General features: G+C 42.8%; 2 protein-coding genes across 7 annotated transcripts in view; one reads left to right on the top strand and one right to left on the bottom strand.

Annotated features, from left to right (window-relative positions):
• The window catches only part of MTBP (MDM2 binding protein), a 62,866-nt gene extending 52,896 nt beyond the window's left edge, over positions 1-9,970 (bottom strand). For 4 of the 6 annotated variants that reach the window (XM_077809851.1, XM_077809847.1, XM_077809850.1 and 1 more), the window contains exons 1-4: positions 9,839-9,970; positions 8,445-8,525; positions 4,899-4,972; positions 4,648-4,799 (exon numbers count right to left, since the gene is read on the bottom strand). In XM_077809851.1, coding sequence (XP_077665977.1) covers positions 4,648-4,799; positions 4,899-4,972; positions 8,445-8,525; positions 9,839-9,914 — 383 coding nt within the window. In that variant the 5' untranslated portion in view covers positions 9,915-9,970. Of the gene's footprint in view, positions 1-4,647; positions 4,800-4,898; positions 4,973-7,003; positions 7,115-8,444; positions 8,526-9,838 lie in introns of those variants that run through there. The other 2 variants (XM_077809852.1, XM_077809853.1) reach the window with 2 other exon arrangements.
• Positions 9,969-17,212, top strand: part of MRPL13 (mitochondrial ribosomal protein L13) — a 51,068-nt gene continuing 43,824 nt past the window's right edge. Inside the window, exons 1-2 of the mRNA XM_077809854.1 lie at positions 9,969-10,089; positions 11,559-11,682. Coding sequence (XP_077665980.1) covers positions 10,063-10,089; positions 11,559-11,682 — 151 coding nt within the window. The 5' untranslated portion in view covers positions 9,969-10,062. The remainder of the gene's footprint in view (positions 10,090-11,558; positions 11,683-17,212) is intronic.

Here is a 17,212-nt window from a genome sequence, read left to right on the forward strand (position 1 = left end):
ATGATTTGATGAGAAACAGTCAAATGAAAAAAAGTCTCATTCAATTACGTCATGTAATGGGAGACAGCTAAAAAGTAACAAGTTTTTAAAGTGCTTATATACCAATGCTAGAAGTCTAAATAAATAATAAGATGGGTGAACTAGAGTGCCTCGTATTAAATGAGGATTATTGATAATAATAGGCATCACAGAAACTTGATGGAATGAGGATAATCAATGGGACACAGTAATAACAGGGTACAATATATATCAGAAGGATAGAACAGGTCGTGCTGGTGGGAGAGTGGCACTACATGTGAAAGAAAGCACAGAGTCAAATGAAGTAAAAATCTTAAATGAACCAAACTGTACCATAGAATCTCTATGGATAGCAATTCCATGCTCGAATAATAAGAAGATAGAAGTAGAGATATATTACTGACCACCTGACCAGAATGGTGATAGTGACTGTGAAATGGTCAAGGAGATTAGAGACGCTATTAAAATAAAAAACTCAATAATAATGGGGGATTACAACTATCCTCATATTGACTGGGTACATATCACCTCAGGACAGGATGCAGAGATAAAGTATCTTGACATCTTAAATGACAGCTTCTTGGAGCAGCTAGTCCTGGAACCCACAAGAGGAGAGGCAATTCTTGATGTGTCCTAAGTGGAGCGCAGGATCAGGTCCAAGAGGTGAATATAGCTGGATCACTTGGTGATAATGACCATAATATAATTAAATTTAACATCCCTGTGGCAGGGAAAACACCGCAGCAGCCCAACACTGTAGCATTTAATTTCAGAAAGGGGAACTACACAAAAATGAGGAGGTTAGTTAAACAGAAATTAAAATGCACAGCACCAAAAGTAAAATCCCTGCAAGCTGCATGGAAACTTTTTAAAGACGCCATAATAGAGGCTCAACTTAAATGCATATCCCAAATTAAAAAACATAGTAAGAGAATCAAAAAAGAGCCACCATGGCTTAACAACAAAGTAAAAGAAGCAGTGAGACAAAAAGGCATCCTTTAAAAAGGAGAAGTTAATCCTAGTGAGGAAAATAGAAAGGAGCATAAACTCTGGCAAATGAAGTGTAAAAATATAATTAGGAAGGCCAAAAAAGAATTTGAAGAACAGCTAGCCAAAGACTCAAAACATAAGAGCAAAATGTTTTTTAAGTACATGATAAGCAGGAAGCCTGCTAAACAACCAGTGGGGCCACTGGACGATCAAGATGCTAAAGGAGCACTCGAGGACGATAAGGCCATGCAGAGAAACTAAATGAATTCTTTGCATCAGTCTTTATGGTTGAGGATTTGAGGGAGATTCCCAAACCAGAGGCATTCTTTTTAGGTGACAAATCTGAGGCACTGTCCCGGGTCGAGGTGCCATTCGAGGAGGTTTTGGAACAAATTGATAAACTAAACAGTAATAAGTCACCAGGACCAGATGGTATTCACTCAAAAGTTCTGAAGGAACTCAAATGTGAAATTGAAGGACTACTAACTGAACCTAACATTTAAATCAGCTTCTGTACCAAATGACTGGAGAATAGCTGATGTGACACCAATTTTTAAAAAGGGCTCCAGCGGTGACCCCAGCAATTCCAGGCCAGTAAACCTGACTTCAGTACCAGGCAAACTGGTTGAAACTATAGTAAAGAACAAAACTGTCAGACACATAGATGAACATAATTTGTTGGGGAATAGTCAACATGGTTTCTGTAATGGGAAATCATGCCTCACCAATCTACTAGAATTCTCTGAGGGGGTCAACAAGCATGTGGACAAGGGGGAATCTAGTGGATATACTGTATTTAGATTTTCAAAAAGCCTTTGACAAGCTCCATCACCAAAGGCTCTTAAGCAAAGTAAGCAGTCATGGCATAAGAGGGAAGGTCCTCTCCTGGATTGGTAACTGGTTAAAAGATAGGAAACAAAGGGTAGGAATAAATGGTCAGTTTTCAGAATGGAGAGAGGTAAATGGTGGTGTTCCCCAAGGGTCTGTACTGGGACCAGTCCTACTATACATATTCATAAATGGTCTGGAAAAAGGGGTAAACAGCGAGGTGGCAAAATTTGAGGATAATACAATACTCAAAACAGGTAAGTCCTAGGCAGACTGCGAAGAGTTACAAAAGGATCTCTCAAAACTGGGTGACTGGGCAACAAAATGGCAGATGAAATTCAATGTTGATAAATGCAAAGTAATGCACATGGGAAAACATAATCCCAACTATACATATAAAATGATGGGTTCTAAATTAGCTGTTACCACTCAAGAAAGAGATCTTGGAGTCACTGTGGATAGTTCTCTGAAAACATCCACTCAATGTGCAGCAGCAGTCAAAAAAGCGAACAGAATGTTGGGAATCATTAAGAAAGGGATAGATCAGTGGTTCTCAAAGCCAGGCTGCTACTTGTTCAGAGAAAGCCCCTGGCGGGCTGACCGGTTCATTTACCTGCTCGTCCACAGGTTCGGCCAGTGGGAGCCGCAATCGGCCGAACCTACGGATGTGGCAGATAAACAAACCGGTCCGGCCCGCTAGGGGCTTTCCCTGAACAAGCGGCGTACCGGCTTTGAGAACCACTGGGATAGATAATAAGACAGAAAATATCATATTGCTTCTATATAAATCCATGGTACAACCACACTTTGAATACTGCATGCAGATGTGGTCGCCCCATCTCAAAAAAGATATATTGGAATTGGAAAATGTTCAGATAAAGGCAACAAAAATAATCAGAGGTAAGGAACGGCTGCCGTTTGAGGAGAGATTAATAAGACTGGGACTTTTCATCTTGGAAAAGAGATGACTAATGGGAGATATGATAGAGGTCTATAAAATCATGACTGGTGTAGAGAAATTAAATAAGGAAGGGTTATTTACTCCTTCTCATAACACAAGAAATAGGGACCATCAAATGAAATGAATAGGCAGCAGGTTTAAAACAAACAAAAAGTAGTATTTTTTCACACAATGCACAGTAAACCTGTGGAACTCCTTGCCAGAGGGTGCTGTAGAGGCCAAGATTATAACAGGGTTCAAAAAAGAACTAGATAAATTCATCAATGGCTATTGGCCAGGATGGACAGGGATGGTGTCCCTAGCCTCTGTTTGCCAGAAGGTGGGAATGGGCGACAGTAGATGGATCACTTCATGATTACCTGTTCTGTTCATTCCCTCTGGGGCACCTGGCATTGACCACTGTCAGAAGACAGGATGCTGAGCTAGATGGACCTTTGGTCTGACCCAGTATGGCTGATTTTATAGGTTTTTCAGTTTTCAACATGCATTTAAACTTGTTTTACTCATTTGTTTGCTCTCCTTTCTCTCCATAAACTTACTTTATCTTGAAATGATAAAATGAAAGGAAATTTAGACTAAACATAATTCTAACAGATTATATGCTATACCTGAGATTATCAAAGGGACCTAAGGTAGTTATACACGAGCACTAACTGGAAGCAGGAATTTCTGTTCTGTCAGAAATGCTGACATTTCAAAATTTGTTTTTGTTCAGAATTGGAACAAAAAGGCAAAATTCAAGATTTCCCTTGGAACAAAAATTCTAAATATTTCAATTTGGTAACAACAAAAGAATTCAATAACATCAAACCAATATCTAGTATTAAATGTAATATTTTATAATTATTATAAAAACCAAAATTAAATTAATCAAATCAATAAAGTCAAAACAAACAAAATTGTCAAAATCAGCACATTCCCATGAAATGGTTTTGATTTGGACCAATCTGCATTCTCCAGTGGAAAACGTTTCAAAATTTTTTTTGACCAGTTATATTAGACACCCAACTCCTACAGCATTTCAGTGAGATTTGAGCACCTAACTGCCTCAGGCTCCTTTGAAAATCCTGGAACACGTCACTACAATGGACCTTTTTGAGGAAATAAAATATAAGAATATAATATAAATTTTAACTGTGCATACACATATCATTCAAGACAGGCAGAGTATTAGGTATTCTAGTCACTGAACAGCTAGAAGTAAAATGACAGATTAGCAAACATAAACAAACATCTTTGTGATACTTTGAAATGATGTCAAAGTTCTTAAAAAACAGAGAACAAAAATCAATCCCCTATATTTATGTTTAACTGACTGATTCAAACATCTTGATGTAGAACAAAAAGGGGACATGTTTCATGCCTGTCTCAGCATCTTAATTAAGTCAGCAGTTAGAACTAATGAAAAAGAATTCATTCACTGGGTATTCACAGGAAGCAAGATAAAACTTAAGAGCACCACTCACAATATTGGGCTGCCAGTTAATTAAGCACCAAAAAGTAGGGTCTGCCTCTGGCTAGAAAATATGCATGCTGTTTCCAAACCAAGTCAAGGTTTCCATGTAACTTTATTATATCCTGCATTTTCACAGTAGAATATTTCTTTTTGTACAAAAATTTCAGTGGTTAGTAAGATAACTTTTATGGAATAACAAAATAACTAAGATATTTTAAAGTAAAGAGTCATGTAAAAACCACACTGAATTTTGGATTTAAAGGTTTTCGGGGATTACTGATTAATTAAAATGGACACAAACTATCATCAAAAGAACTAATTAGTTCACTTGGTTCCCTTGTTCTGTATCGTATCTGAATCACTACATGTTTCAATAAAAATTTAATAAGCATACTCAATCAGTGACAGTGACTCTCTGCTGCTGCTATCTTCCTCCTCAAAACTCTGAATAGCACTCAGGCATTCTTCTATACTGGTTTGAAGAGAGTTTTCACTTTCATCTTTTTTCACATCGAAATTGATCTCCTCCCAGTCAGAACTACAAAACTAATAAAGCAAAAGGAACGTATTAGTCAAAGTGCTGATTTATGTTAATCAAAATTTGCACAGTCAGCTAAAGAGTTACAGAACTGTGTTTCTTCTTACCTGATAAAAATCATATATAACTTGATTTGCAAAATACCATTTCCTCATACCTGGAACGCCGGCCACGGAACATGCTAAAGAGGAATAAAACAAATTTTTAAACATCAAAAGCAATCCATACACGTCCATTCTTCCTATTTCAATTTCATTTCCTTCTTACAAAGATTTTGAATTAAGGTTTTTACTTGTGACCTTACTTTACTGCTTGAGTTACTTAAATTTCTAACCCAGTCATATATAACTTTTCAGGTAACTACAGCCATTTTTTTTTTTAAATGAAGATGCTTTCTTTTGGCTATAATTTGCCCTCTGTCCTGGGCAGGCTCTATTTTGGTCATCTGAGGACCTATGTTACAAATACAACCATGTCAGGTAACCTGGTTATAACATAGTTACCCCCAATGTGCTAACAAATGTCCTAATTTGTAGTATGTGCAGAATATTGGGGCTTTAGCCTACAGATATGTTGAAGGTCCAGTCTGCACTACAAATTGATTCCATTCCAGACTGGTTGAAACCAATTAATAATGGGGGCAACTGCCTTGTAATCAGTTCCCCCAATGTGGCTGTATTGTAGCATAGGTAAGACGTGCATAAAAATTGCAAATCGTGCCACACTAAACTGAATGGTGGTGAATCTGTAGATGGTAAAAGTTACCAGTATTGGAAGGTCATATTTGCATCTTAGTTTTGTAGCAAAACGTGCTTAACATGTACTTTTTAATATGCCACTGTTGCTTACGCATTAGTCTTCTTTTGGTATCACAATTAAAGCCACAGGCATTGAATCATTTGTGAGCCTCTAATTGTACCAAGGATAATGTAAGAGAATTTCTCAGTTTGATTCTTCACAATTATCCCCTCCCACAATTTATGCACATACTTCAGCTGAATCACAACACTCATCAGCATGGCTCAGATGGTTGATAGAATGAGAGAGTAATGTTTTCCCTAAATCAGCAAGCATTGCAGTGACTTCCCTAAAACTGAAAATAACATTGCCAGCTCAGTAGTCTGATAACTCTCTCAAACTGCTTAACTTAAAAGCGGGGTCCCTCCTCATGGCTCATAATCAGCTGTCCACTGGAGGTAATGGGCTGGCCGTAAACAAACAGAGCATATCCAGATCAGTTAATTATATTTTGTAAAGTAATTAATTCACCCTTTTGCCTAAAAATTAACAAATTACTTTGTTTAGTTGTTTTGAAATCCAGTCATTCCTGTCCTACGCATAAAGCTATAGCCATGGTACTCAGTAAGGTCACAATTGTGCTATGTAAGTCACACATAAATGCAACAGCTATCAGAGATTAATAGGTTGATTATTAAGTAAATCAGTAATATAATACTCAAATTAAATAGTGAATTTCAGGTATTGTCAAAAAATACCAGAGCAGGCACCTTAGAAATTTGTACAAGTTCATCAGAGGATCTCAAAGCACTTTACAAATGTTCATTACTTGAGGCTCTGAATGCCTCTGCAAGCTTTACACGTATTACATCCATTAAAATGAACCAAGGTACAAAGAATATGATTATTAATAAAAGACCTGGGACCACAAGTATAATTATGAAGGGCCTGATCATGGGAGATAAGGAGCTCATCACCTCACAGAGTCAGTCCGTAGCCAAGGCACAATGGGTATGACCTGAACAAGGAGTTGCCATGAGCGAGCGGCAGACCTGAAGAAAACTCAGTCTGCTATTCTTGCCATTTGACTTTACTGCCACTAAACCACAGTGCCCTGGCTGCTAGGAACAAGACATGTAGATTAATATAGTTTTTGGACAACATTTGCTTACCTGACACTTACTAGTCAAAATAAAAAAAACCTGAGAGGCCACATTTCCTACTACCCAAAACCACATACCTTGTATTCTATACAGATTCTTATACCACGCTCATCCATATAGTATTTGAGCACCTTCCAGTAGTAGATTAAGAAATGTGAATAAAATCTGTCACATTTTGTTTCTTCTCTCATCATTTCCCCTTGAGAGAAGTGTGAGTAGTGGAATGCCTTGTGGTAGGGCTTGCTATTTTTTAAGTGTACGTGTCTATATATTTATGTTAAAGACAACAAAATCAAAGAGATGAGCCTTGCCTTAGAGCAGAAGGTGTGAAGTTTGCAATGGTCTTTATTTCAGGTGGAAGTTGTTTCCACAGTCTCTGACTCCCAAGAAAGTACTGTTTCACACACAGACAAGCTTTACCTTTTCAAGTGAAGGAATAAAACAGATAGTGTGTACTGTATTTAACTATAATATTGTCAGTGTTCTATTTAATACTTTTTTATGATGTAGCTTACAACTTGGTTTTACTGAAAAAGCAGAAAAATAATTTGACTATATTATTCAACATGTTTCACTGGAATTTGCTCAAATACTAGTTAGTGAAAATACTGACAGCTGGACAGTTTGACAAGCTCTTTGGAAATTATTACAACTCTCTTGCATGTGTTATCCCCTCTTTCCCTTCCTAGCTTCACTCCAGTTGCTTTCTTCTTTCTTTCCTATGATAAATCATGATCTTTTCTTGAGTTGTCCTCTGTATCCATTTCCCCTTTTCTCCATCCACCCACCTTTTGTGTCTGCCTCTCTCTCATTTTCCCTACATAGTGTCTCACAACAAAAATCTCACTATGTACTTTACTTCTCCTTTTCAACTTATCCCATCAGTCCTTCCACCTCTTTCTCCTGCCCACACTCATCCATAAGGCCTGGAAATTCTACAGATGCCTAATATCTAGAGAACTAAGCCTATTAGCCAGAGAAAAATATGGAAAATAGGTGGGAGAAGGAAATGTGACTGTCCATGGCAATGCCCAAGTCTGAATCAGCCTGCTCCCCCTTCCCTCCACTAAGCTGCTGGGCAAGGCGAGGAAAATGCTGGGGTTCCTGTCAGAGCGCTATCCCAGGACATTGTTTTAAGGTCCTAGCTTTCATTTCAGCTTCCTGCCCAAAGGTTTCTAAAACACATTAAATCCCCTAAATCAATTGCTAGAAGAGAGAAAAAGAATTCTCTCTGTTCCACCTCATACCCCTGAAACAACTCCTCCTCCTGGCTGCAAAGATGGGTGGAGGTCTCTACTATTTTACTTTATCCCCAATCACCTGGCTACTTCCTGCGCAAGGGGAGTCAAGGGAAGACTTCACCATTTCCCAAGCAGCAGCAAAGTGAAAGTGACTCTATTTTTGTCAGTTTCAGTACTGCCTTGTTCTGAACAGCAATGAAAACACCTGTTGTAGCTTGGGAAAGCCACAAGCTGGAGCAGACACTGTGGCTGTCAGGAGTTTTTTCTGGCTAAATCTGAATTGGTTATACTTGTTTCACATTTGGAAGATTTTCTTCAAAAATATAATGGCTAGAAACTTTAATTGTGGATTTTAAAAAAAAAAATGAAAGCACAGATTCTGCAGAGAGTGATGACATTCATTCATTCAAACGTTCCTATTTTCCCGGGGAACATAATTTTTCAAGTCATGGTTAAACAACAATAACCACAATTACATTTGCCTTATATTGCTGTTTGCCACTATATTTACCTGGGAATGTGCTTACATCCTCATTTATAAAGGTTCTACAATTTTCTTTCAGAAGGTTATAAACATTTGCAGTAGTTATACCTGCAAAAAACAAGTTTCTATTAATAGAAAATACAAAAACAATTCCTTCCTTTCTTGAAAACGCCAGAAAACTTGCTAGTTAGCCCAGCAGATCCAGTTAGTCTCAAGTGTCTGTTTAGCAGAGGGTGCCTTTAAAGGATATGCAAAGAAGAGCCTGTTTTGAGGCCTGAAATTTGTTGTGACACATTCAGCCAGGAAGAGAACTCACAAGAGCAATATCATGGGAACTTGCACCTCCCCATCTATAAGAAAGTTCAACTTGCCACAATTTACCCAGGGTCTGGGCAGATTCTCCCTTACTGACAATTTTTAAATCAAGACTGGATGTTTTTCTTAAAGATCTGCTCTAGAAACTATTTTGGAGAAGTTCTATGGACTGTGTTATACAGGAGGTCAGATTAGACGATTACAATGCTCCCTTCTGGCCTTAGAATCTATGAATTAATCTACAAATGAAAAAACAAAACCTCAAAAAAGCTACCAAGTCACAAAGGGCCAGCTTCTGAGATATGCGATAGCATAGAACTGTTGCGGGCACCTCTCAGAAGCTGGCCCTTTGTGACTTGGTAGCTTTTTTGTGGTTTTGTTTTTTCATTTGTAGATTAATTCATTTGTCACTCTATACATCGGTGTGACGGTGCACTGCAAACATGACCACACGATGTAAACATCTCACGCCACAATTTTGCAGGTCTCTTTTACCCTCTAGGAAACACGCTCCGCTCCCTTGCCGGCCGGCTGCACGGTGGGATTGTTCCGAAGCTCTCCCGGCAGAGGGTAGCGTTAGGAAGGAATGATGATGGCTCAAAACCAAGCTGTTCCGAGCTCCCGGGGTGGCCTGGAGCGGAAGGCAGCGTGGCGAATGAATGCACTTGTGTGCCCACTGCTCCACACTCAGCCTGCCCGAAACCTGGGACGCGTCCCACCAGGAACGCGCGCTGCAGGGGAAAAGGCGCACAACGCTCGAGCCACGACTCGAAGTCTTGACCACCCCGGTGAACTGCGAACAACGCTGGAAGTGATGCCACGGCCCCTCTCAGGGACGCGTCGCCCCGCACAGAGCCTGGGGGTCCTAGTCACCCCTTCGCCCGCCCCCCAACGCTTGCAGCTGGTTGTACCCAGACCTCCCCCGACTCCTGTGGCCCCCAGCCGGCTCACCCACTCGGGGCCCACCGCACCAGCGCCCGCCCCCGGCGAGAGACGCCCCTCTGGCTGTGCCTGGAGGAGCCGCACCGGGCGGCGCACGACGCCGCGGGATGCGAGCTCCTGGCCCCTGGGCTCTCTGGCCACCCGCGATTCCCGCTCGCCGGCACCTGCTACGCGCTCAGCGCCGCCGGCCCGCGGGGCTCTCCGCTCCTCCCAGCTCACGAACAGCAGGTACCGGTCCATAGCCGCGGCCGGGCGCCTCCGCCCGGGGGGACGCTCAGCAGCCAGCGCCGGCCTCTCCCGCCTCCAACGCCCCCGCTTCCGCTTCCCGCCGCCGCCGGGAGTCGGGTCCGGCAGCGAACCCGCTCCCCCGGCGCGCCGCTCGTCCGCCATGGCTAGCTACACCAAGGCGGCCCAGGTGAGCGGGCCCCTCCGCGGCCCCGGGCAGGGCTCCTCGCCGGGTGAGGGGACGCGGGAGCCCACGGGCCAGCCGCTGAGGCGGCTCCTCTCAGCGGGGGAGGGGAGAGCGCGGGCTGCGCCCCTCTCTGGCTGCGTCCCCTCGGCCTGGTGCCTCCCTTTCCACCTCTGCGGGGACTGGTGCCTCTGCGGGGCGGGGAGTGGGGCCCTCTCCCCAGGAGCTGTGTTGTCCCTGCCCTACGGCGCAAGAGCCGGCTGCGGCCTCCAGGCCGGGGCGAGGAGCGGGGCCCTCTCCCCAGGAGCTGTGTTGTCCCTGCCCTACGGCGCAAGAGCCGGCTGCGGCCTCCAGGCCGGGGCGGGGAGCGGGGCCCTCTCCCCAGGAGCTGTGTTGTCCCTGCCCTACGGCGCAAGAGCCGGCTGCGGCCTCCAGGCCGGGGCGGGGAGCGGGGCCCTCTCCCCAGGAGCTGTGTTGTCCCTGCCCTACGGCGCAAGAGCCGGCTGCGGCCTCCAGGCCGGGGCGCTTCCCGGGGATGAGTCTGGCCTGTGGAGGGTGGCAGGCCGTGGGCTGCAGAGCAGGGAAGGAAAGCGCTCTCTGTATTTCCCTAGCAGTTTTCCCTGCAGGTAAAGCTTCCACGCGTTGCTGTATTTCCCCTCCCTGGAGAGAGGAGTAAAGCTCATCGTGCCCACGTGGGGCAGCTAATTTTGTAGGGCAGCAAGTAACATGGCAGGTACAGAAAGGAAGGAACAAACATAGGCTTCAATCTTGCAAACGCTTCGGCCGGGATTCTGCCAACAATCGGGCACCTCTCTTGGGACAGTAGTAAAATTAAGCTTCTGCATAAATGTGTGCAGTAGGTGGTGCTTAAGTGTCTGCAGGATTAAGTAAAGCGTGTAAATGTTTGCAGGCGTAGAGTCAACCGATGGAAGTCAACAGAACTATTCCTGCTGATCCTGCTCTTCACTAATGAAGTGCTTGCAGGATTAGAGCTGTAATTCTTCCATTTAGAATTGTGTCCGTCCCGCCCCCCACTCCCAATGAAAGTAAAGAAAGCAATCAGAATTATGATGGTCTATAACTCTTATTACCTTGTTAGTTAGCAATAATTTATAAGAGGACATCTAGATTTTGAAAACAATACCAGAAAGTGGAAAAGACGTCTAGCTATTTCCTCATAGCATTATCACTATTGAAGATAATTTATACAGCACTTTACAGTTTCCCCCACCCTTTCTTAAAATCTTGGGAAAATATAATTGGACATTAATGTTGGTACAGTATTTAGAAACAGTGATTAAAGTTTTTTTCCTAAAAATTAATTTATATATTGGTTAAAAATCATGGTAGTTAATCTCTAAAATATCTAATGTATTTTCTTGTAAATACGTAACATGATTGTGGTTTTGTGGAGTTATTTAGGCTGAGTGTATTTATTTTACTACATTAACTACAACTTTGTCAATCTTCTTTAGCAATGGGCTACCTTTGCCAGAGCTTGGTATCTCATAGATGGAAAGATGCAACCACCCGGAAAACTTGCAGCTGTGAGTGTAATCAGACTTCAGGGGAAGCATAAACCTATGTATCATGCACTAAGTAAGTATTGTAGTAAACTGAGGAAAGCTTGATTTCCTTCGCTTGTAAGTTTCCTTTCCTTTCAATTTCATTAATCATATTTTTTTTAAGTTTTTGTGTTTTCTGTATTCTTTACAAACTTTAAGACTCACCATTTTGTCCCCACCTTCATTTTTTTTCTCCCTGAGGCTTTATGTCACTGAACTATTCTTCCGTATAAAGCTAGGCTGTGTATTATTTAATGCTGAACAATTACGTTGCAGTAGCACTTATAGGTAGGGTGACCAGACATCCCGATATTTAGTTGTTTGTCCCATGTCCCGACTGATGTATGGTCGGGATGCCATTTGTCCTGATATTTTGCTTCGGCAGCACTCCGGCTTTTTTTTTTTTCGCTTGGGGCGGCAAGCCTGTGGCTGCCCCCCCCATGTGTCCCAATATTTTGTTCTTGTCATCTGATCACCCTACTTATAGGTCTCATTTTTCTAGATGGTGTATAAACACATGGTCCCTGGCCTAACTATGTTTAACTGTAAGCTTCTCTGGGTAGGGATTTTGTATCTTCCTGTGTGTTTGTACTGCATCTAGCATAATGGAGTCATGAATCTGGTTTGAGGCCTCTGAGCAACTTCTGTAAAACAGATAATAATAGTAATATTCCCTACACTGTACATCATGTATGGAAGCAAATGCCAGTCAGCTGTGAAAGAATGGACGAGGAGAGCGGAGTCTAACATGCTAAGCCAATTCCGTCAATGACAATCCTCTCTGCATGAGGATAAGTCTGGAGCTTTGCCAGTATGTGATTCATTGAAGAGAGGTGGGCTAAGGCAGAGCACCAATGCTCTTTGGAGCTTTTTGACTTTTAAACCACTGAATCTTTCAGCAGAAAAAACATTTCTTAATATAATTAAAAATCTAATTTATTTTGGCACACCTGAAGTCACCAGTCAGCTGCCTTTCACAAAGGGCCTGAAGTTTATGGAGAGACTCTTACTGAATTCAGTGGATTTTGTATCAGGTCCTTGATGCTGTGCAGTCTGAGGATCCAATTCTGCAAAGAGCCCATGTGGGTAAACCCCTACACCTATGTGAAGGTTCCCATTGCCTTCATTGAGGCATTGCACAGGCAATGAGAGGATCTGCCCATGTGGAGCAACTTGAAGAATTAGAGCTAATGTAGACAGTATTTTTGTTCTTACTTGCTTTTGCTTTTTTTTTAAACAGACGTGTATCAAGTTTTACTTTTTTATCCCACTCCAGTGGAACGTTTAAAATATATTCCTAATTATAAATTTACTAGTAGCTGCAAGCCTGTGCTGTTGCATGGGTATGATTTGTAAAGTTGTGTGTAAAAAAAGCAGAAAATAGCTGGATAGTAACAGACTGCGAATCTGGTGATATTGTAAACAAAAAGCCATGCTTATACCTGTTTCCATCGCTTCACACTGACTGAACAGAAATGCTAGGCTTCTGAGTGATGTTTGTGGTTTTTGTTGTGTGTGCTGGTTGGGTCGATTTGTGTGTAGTTCTGGGAGAGTTGTGTGGATTTCTGCAGGTGCCAAACGAGGGTGTGAGGGCATTGATGGGCTACGTGTTTTGGGGATTGTGTTGATTTGTATGGATGGCAAATGGAGGGTATACTGGAGTGTGCAGTCTTCCTTTTACAACCAATGAAATTGTTGTATGCAAATTAGCTGTAGATGGGGTGGTGATTGGTTGAGTCACATTTGACATCACAATGGTCTAGGACTCTTGGCATAGTATAGATACATGCATTAGGCCATGTCTACAAAGTTTTGCTGATGCAAGTTTCATTGGCATACATAGAATCATAGGACTGGAAGGGACCTTGAGAGATCATCTAGTCCAGTCCTCTGCATTCATGGCAGGACTAAGTATAATCTAGACCATCCTGACAGGTGTTTGTCTAACCTGCTCTTAAAAATCTCCAGTGATGGAGATTCCACAACCTCCCTAGGCAATTTATTCCAGTGCTTAACCACCCTGACATCCGCCACAGTTAGTATATCGCTTGTGCGTGTACGTATTTGGCTCCTTGCATTGGCGCTGCTTGTACTTACCAGGAGTGCTTGTGTTGATGCACAGTGCAATGTACCCTGGGTAAGTATCCCAGTGTGCAGCCTGCCACTGATGAGCACATTGTCTTTTGCGTAGTTTTGGCAAAGCATGGTTGGCGAGAAAAGACTCATGCAAGGGTGACTGGGAGAAAGGGGTCAGCTTCCCATAATGCAGTGTTCTCCATCCCATAATATCATATCTATCCCATAATTTTTGCACTTATTTTCAATTTCCCACAAACCTGCACGGGACTTGTCACTGTCTGACATCTCTGACAGAAGTATGGAGCCTGTACCACTCTGCACTATTGTCATGGGCGTTTCAATCGCAATACACACAATCCTCTGGTATTTGCAGAGCTGCAAGAAGAACCACAAGGAGCACAGTTTTCTGGTGATCAGTTTGCTGTGGGACATAGTGAGAACCAATTCAAGGTTGTTGGTGGCATTTATGGAGCAGCTGGAAATGGTGGAGTGCCACTGCTGGGACCGAGAAATGAGCACTAACCGGAGGGATCCCATCGTAATGCAGGTTTGGGATGACAAGCAGTGACTGCAGAACTTTCGGATGCATAAGGCCACGTTCCTTGGATCTGTGTGCTGAACTTGCCATAGCCATCTAATACAGGGACCCCAAACTGAGACCTACGCTAACAGTGGAGAAGCAAGTGACAATCACACTGTGGAAATTTGTTATGTCAGATTACTATCAGTCAGTGGGAATTCATTTTGGAGTGGGAAAATCCACTGTGGGGGCCATTACCATGCAAGTGTACAGGACCATTAATAGTCTTCTGCTACGCAGAACTGAGACTCTCAGCAATGTGCAGAACATAGTGGATGGCTTTGCAGCTGTGCGGTTCCCAAGCTGAGGTGGAGCAATAGATGTGACGCACATCCTTATTTTGGCCCCAGAGCACCTTGCTACAGAGTACATCAACAGGGCTATTTTTACATGATTATGCAAGCTCTGATGGATCACTGGTGATGCTTCACTGGTTGGTCAGGAAAGGTGCATGCTGCTTGCATATTTAAGGACACAGTACTCTTCAGAAAGCTACAAGAAGGAGCCTTCTTTTTTGACCATGGATTACCATTGGCGATGTTGAAATGCTAATAGGGATCCTGCCTACCCTGTCTCTTGAACCTGTACCTGAGCCATCTTGATAGAACCAAGGAAAGATTCAAATACAGGCTCAGCTGACACAAATGACAGTTGAATGTGCTTTTGGTAGATTGAAAGGATGCTGGTGGTGTTTACTCACCAGATTGGATCTCAGTGCAAAAAATATCTCAATGGTTATAGCTGCCTGTTGTGTCCTGCATAATATTTGTGAAACAAAGGGGGAAACTTTGCTGTGGGTGTGGAGGTAGAATGGCTGTCTGCTGAGTTTGAACAGCTATCAGATGAGCTGTGTGCCTTAGAGAGGCTTTGAAAAAGCAGTGAGCCCCAGGAATGTGCTGTAGTGTACTGTTCTCAACCTGGCGTCGCAGTTTAGGTCTTGTTTCAGAATTGTCGTGCTTGCTGCATATCTGTGCATATATCACTTGACAGTGCAAGCTGGGATGCTTCCTGTACAGTTATGACTACACTGTTTGGCACTGATCCTATTGGTTGTGAGTATACCAGACCACTACTTTCACTGCCAGCAGGCATTATACACCATGTGTTGTAAACTAATAAAGATGAATAACTTTCAAAACAAAACTTTCACTTATGAAAACAGCTCAAAAAAAAAAAAAAACCACTTAAGTTCTTCAGCTTTAACTTAAAAAAATTTAGGAACCTTAGTAAAGAAGAGGAAGGAACATTGATGTCCTTTGTAGCTACACATACATCAGCCGAGGCTCTCACAGATCAGTGTAAGTGAAGCTGTGGTTGTCCAGGCCTTTCCCTGGTTTACATGGGTAGGAGTAGGTGTGCAGGCCATGAGGAAAGCTGAGGGGGGTATAGGGAGGCGCTGTGCTTCGTTCTCCACAGAGGGCAAAGGGCGTTGAGCCCTGGGTTGTTGAACCTGGAGATCCACAAGAGTCTGCAGCATCTGAGTTGGCTGCCTTTCCTGGTGCATCTCCCTCTCCTTTTCCTGCGTCTTTCTCCTGTTGCACTTTCCTTCTCCTTTCGGTCTGCAATATTCACCCTCCAGGTCCTCTGTTCAAGGTCTGATGCAGCACTGGCTTGCAGGATCTCACAGAACATGTCCTTCCGCGTCCTCTTTTTTTCCTCTTCCTTATATGGGTCAGTCATTCCGCTGGTGTGCAGGGGGAACCCCTCAAGGCTGCATCAGCCTCAGCTACAGATAAAACACACAGAGGTACTATTGTCAGTATAGTAGGAATGGAAAGCGAAATTTAAGATTCAGAACTTCCTGTCCACCCCCTTTCTGTTGCTCTCCTGAAGTGTTTGTGTTTATTGACACTTCTGCTTTGGAGTGCTTGTGCCCACTGCCACTCTCAGCTCAAGCCATTGTGAGTATGACCTGCCAGGGGTGAGGAAAACAAGGAGGGAGTTGCTCGGTTGCATGAAACTGAGTATAGTGCACTGGCACTGAATAACGGCACTATTTTCCACAGGAGGTGGTGATTTTTAGCTGATATCTCACTCCTTAAGGTAACAAATGCAGAGAAAGCACAGCTGCTGTAGCATCCCGAAGTCACCTGGAACCATATGCCACTATCCTGTTTACAGCAATGGTGCCTGCCAAAATAATCACTGTCAAGGTTCCTTCCCCACTCTGAACTCTAGGGTACAGATGTGGGGACCTGCATGAAAAACCCCCTAAGCTTATTTTTACCAGCTTAGGTTAAAACTTCCCCAAGGTACAAACTATTTTACTTTTTGCCCTTTGACTTTATTGCTGCCACCACCAAGCGTCTAACAAATATATAAGAGGGAAAGAGCCATCCTGGAAAAGTCTTCCCCCCCAAAATCCTCCCAAACCCTACACCCCTTTTCGTGGGGAAGGCTTGATAAAAATCCTCACCAATTTGCATAGGTGAACACAGACCCAAACCCTTGGATCTTAAGAACAGTGAAAAGCAATCAGGTTCTTAAAAGAAGAGCTTTAATTGAAGAAAAAGTAAAAGAATCACCTCTGTAAAATCAGGATGGTAAATACCTTACAGGGTAATCAGATTCAAAACATAGAGAATCCCTCTAGGCAAAACCTTAAGTTACAAAAAGACATAAAAACAGGAATATCCATTCCATTCAGCACAACTTATATGATCAGCCATTTAAACAAAACAGAATCTAACGCATATCTAACTAGATTGCTTATTAGCCCTTTACAGGAGTTCTGACCTGCATTCCTGCTCTGGTCCCAGCAAAAGCAACACACAGACAGAGAGAACCTTTGTTTCTCCCCCCCTCCAGCTTTGAAAGCATCTTGTCTCCTCATTGGTCATTTTGGTCAGGTGCCAGCGAGGTTATCTTAGCTTCTTAACCCTTTACAGGTGAAAGGGTTTTTTCT

The sequence above is a fragment of the Eretmochelys imbricata genome, chromosome 2, assembly GCF_965152235.1.
Source record: "Eretmochelys imbricata isolate rEreImb1 chromosome 2, rEreImb1.hap1, whole genome shotgun sequence".
NCBI classification, from domain to species: Eukaryota; Metazoa; Chordata; order Testudines; family Cheloniidae; genus Eretmochelys; species Eretmochelys imbricata.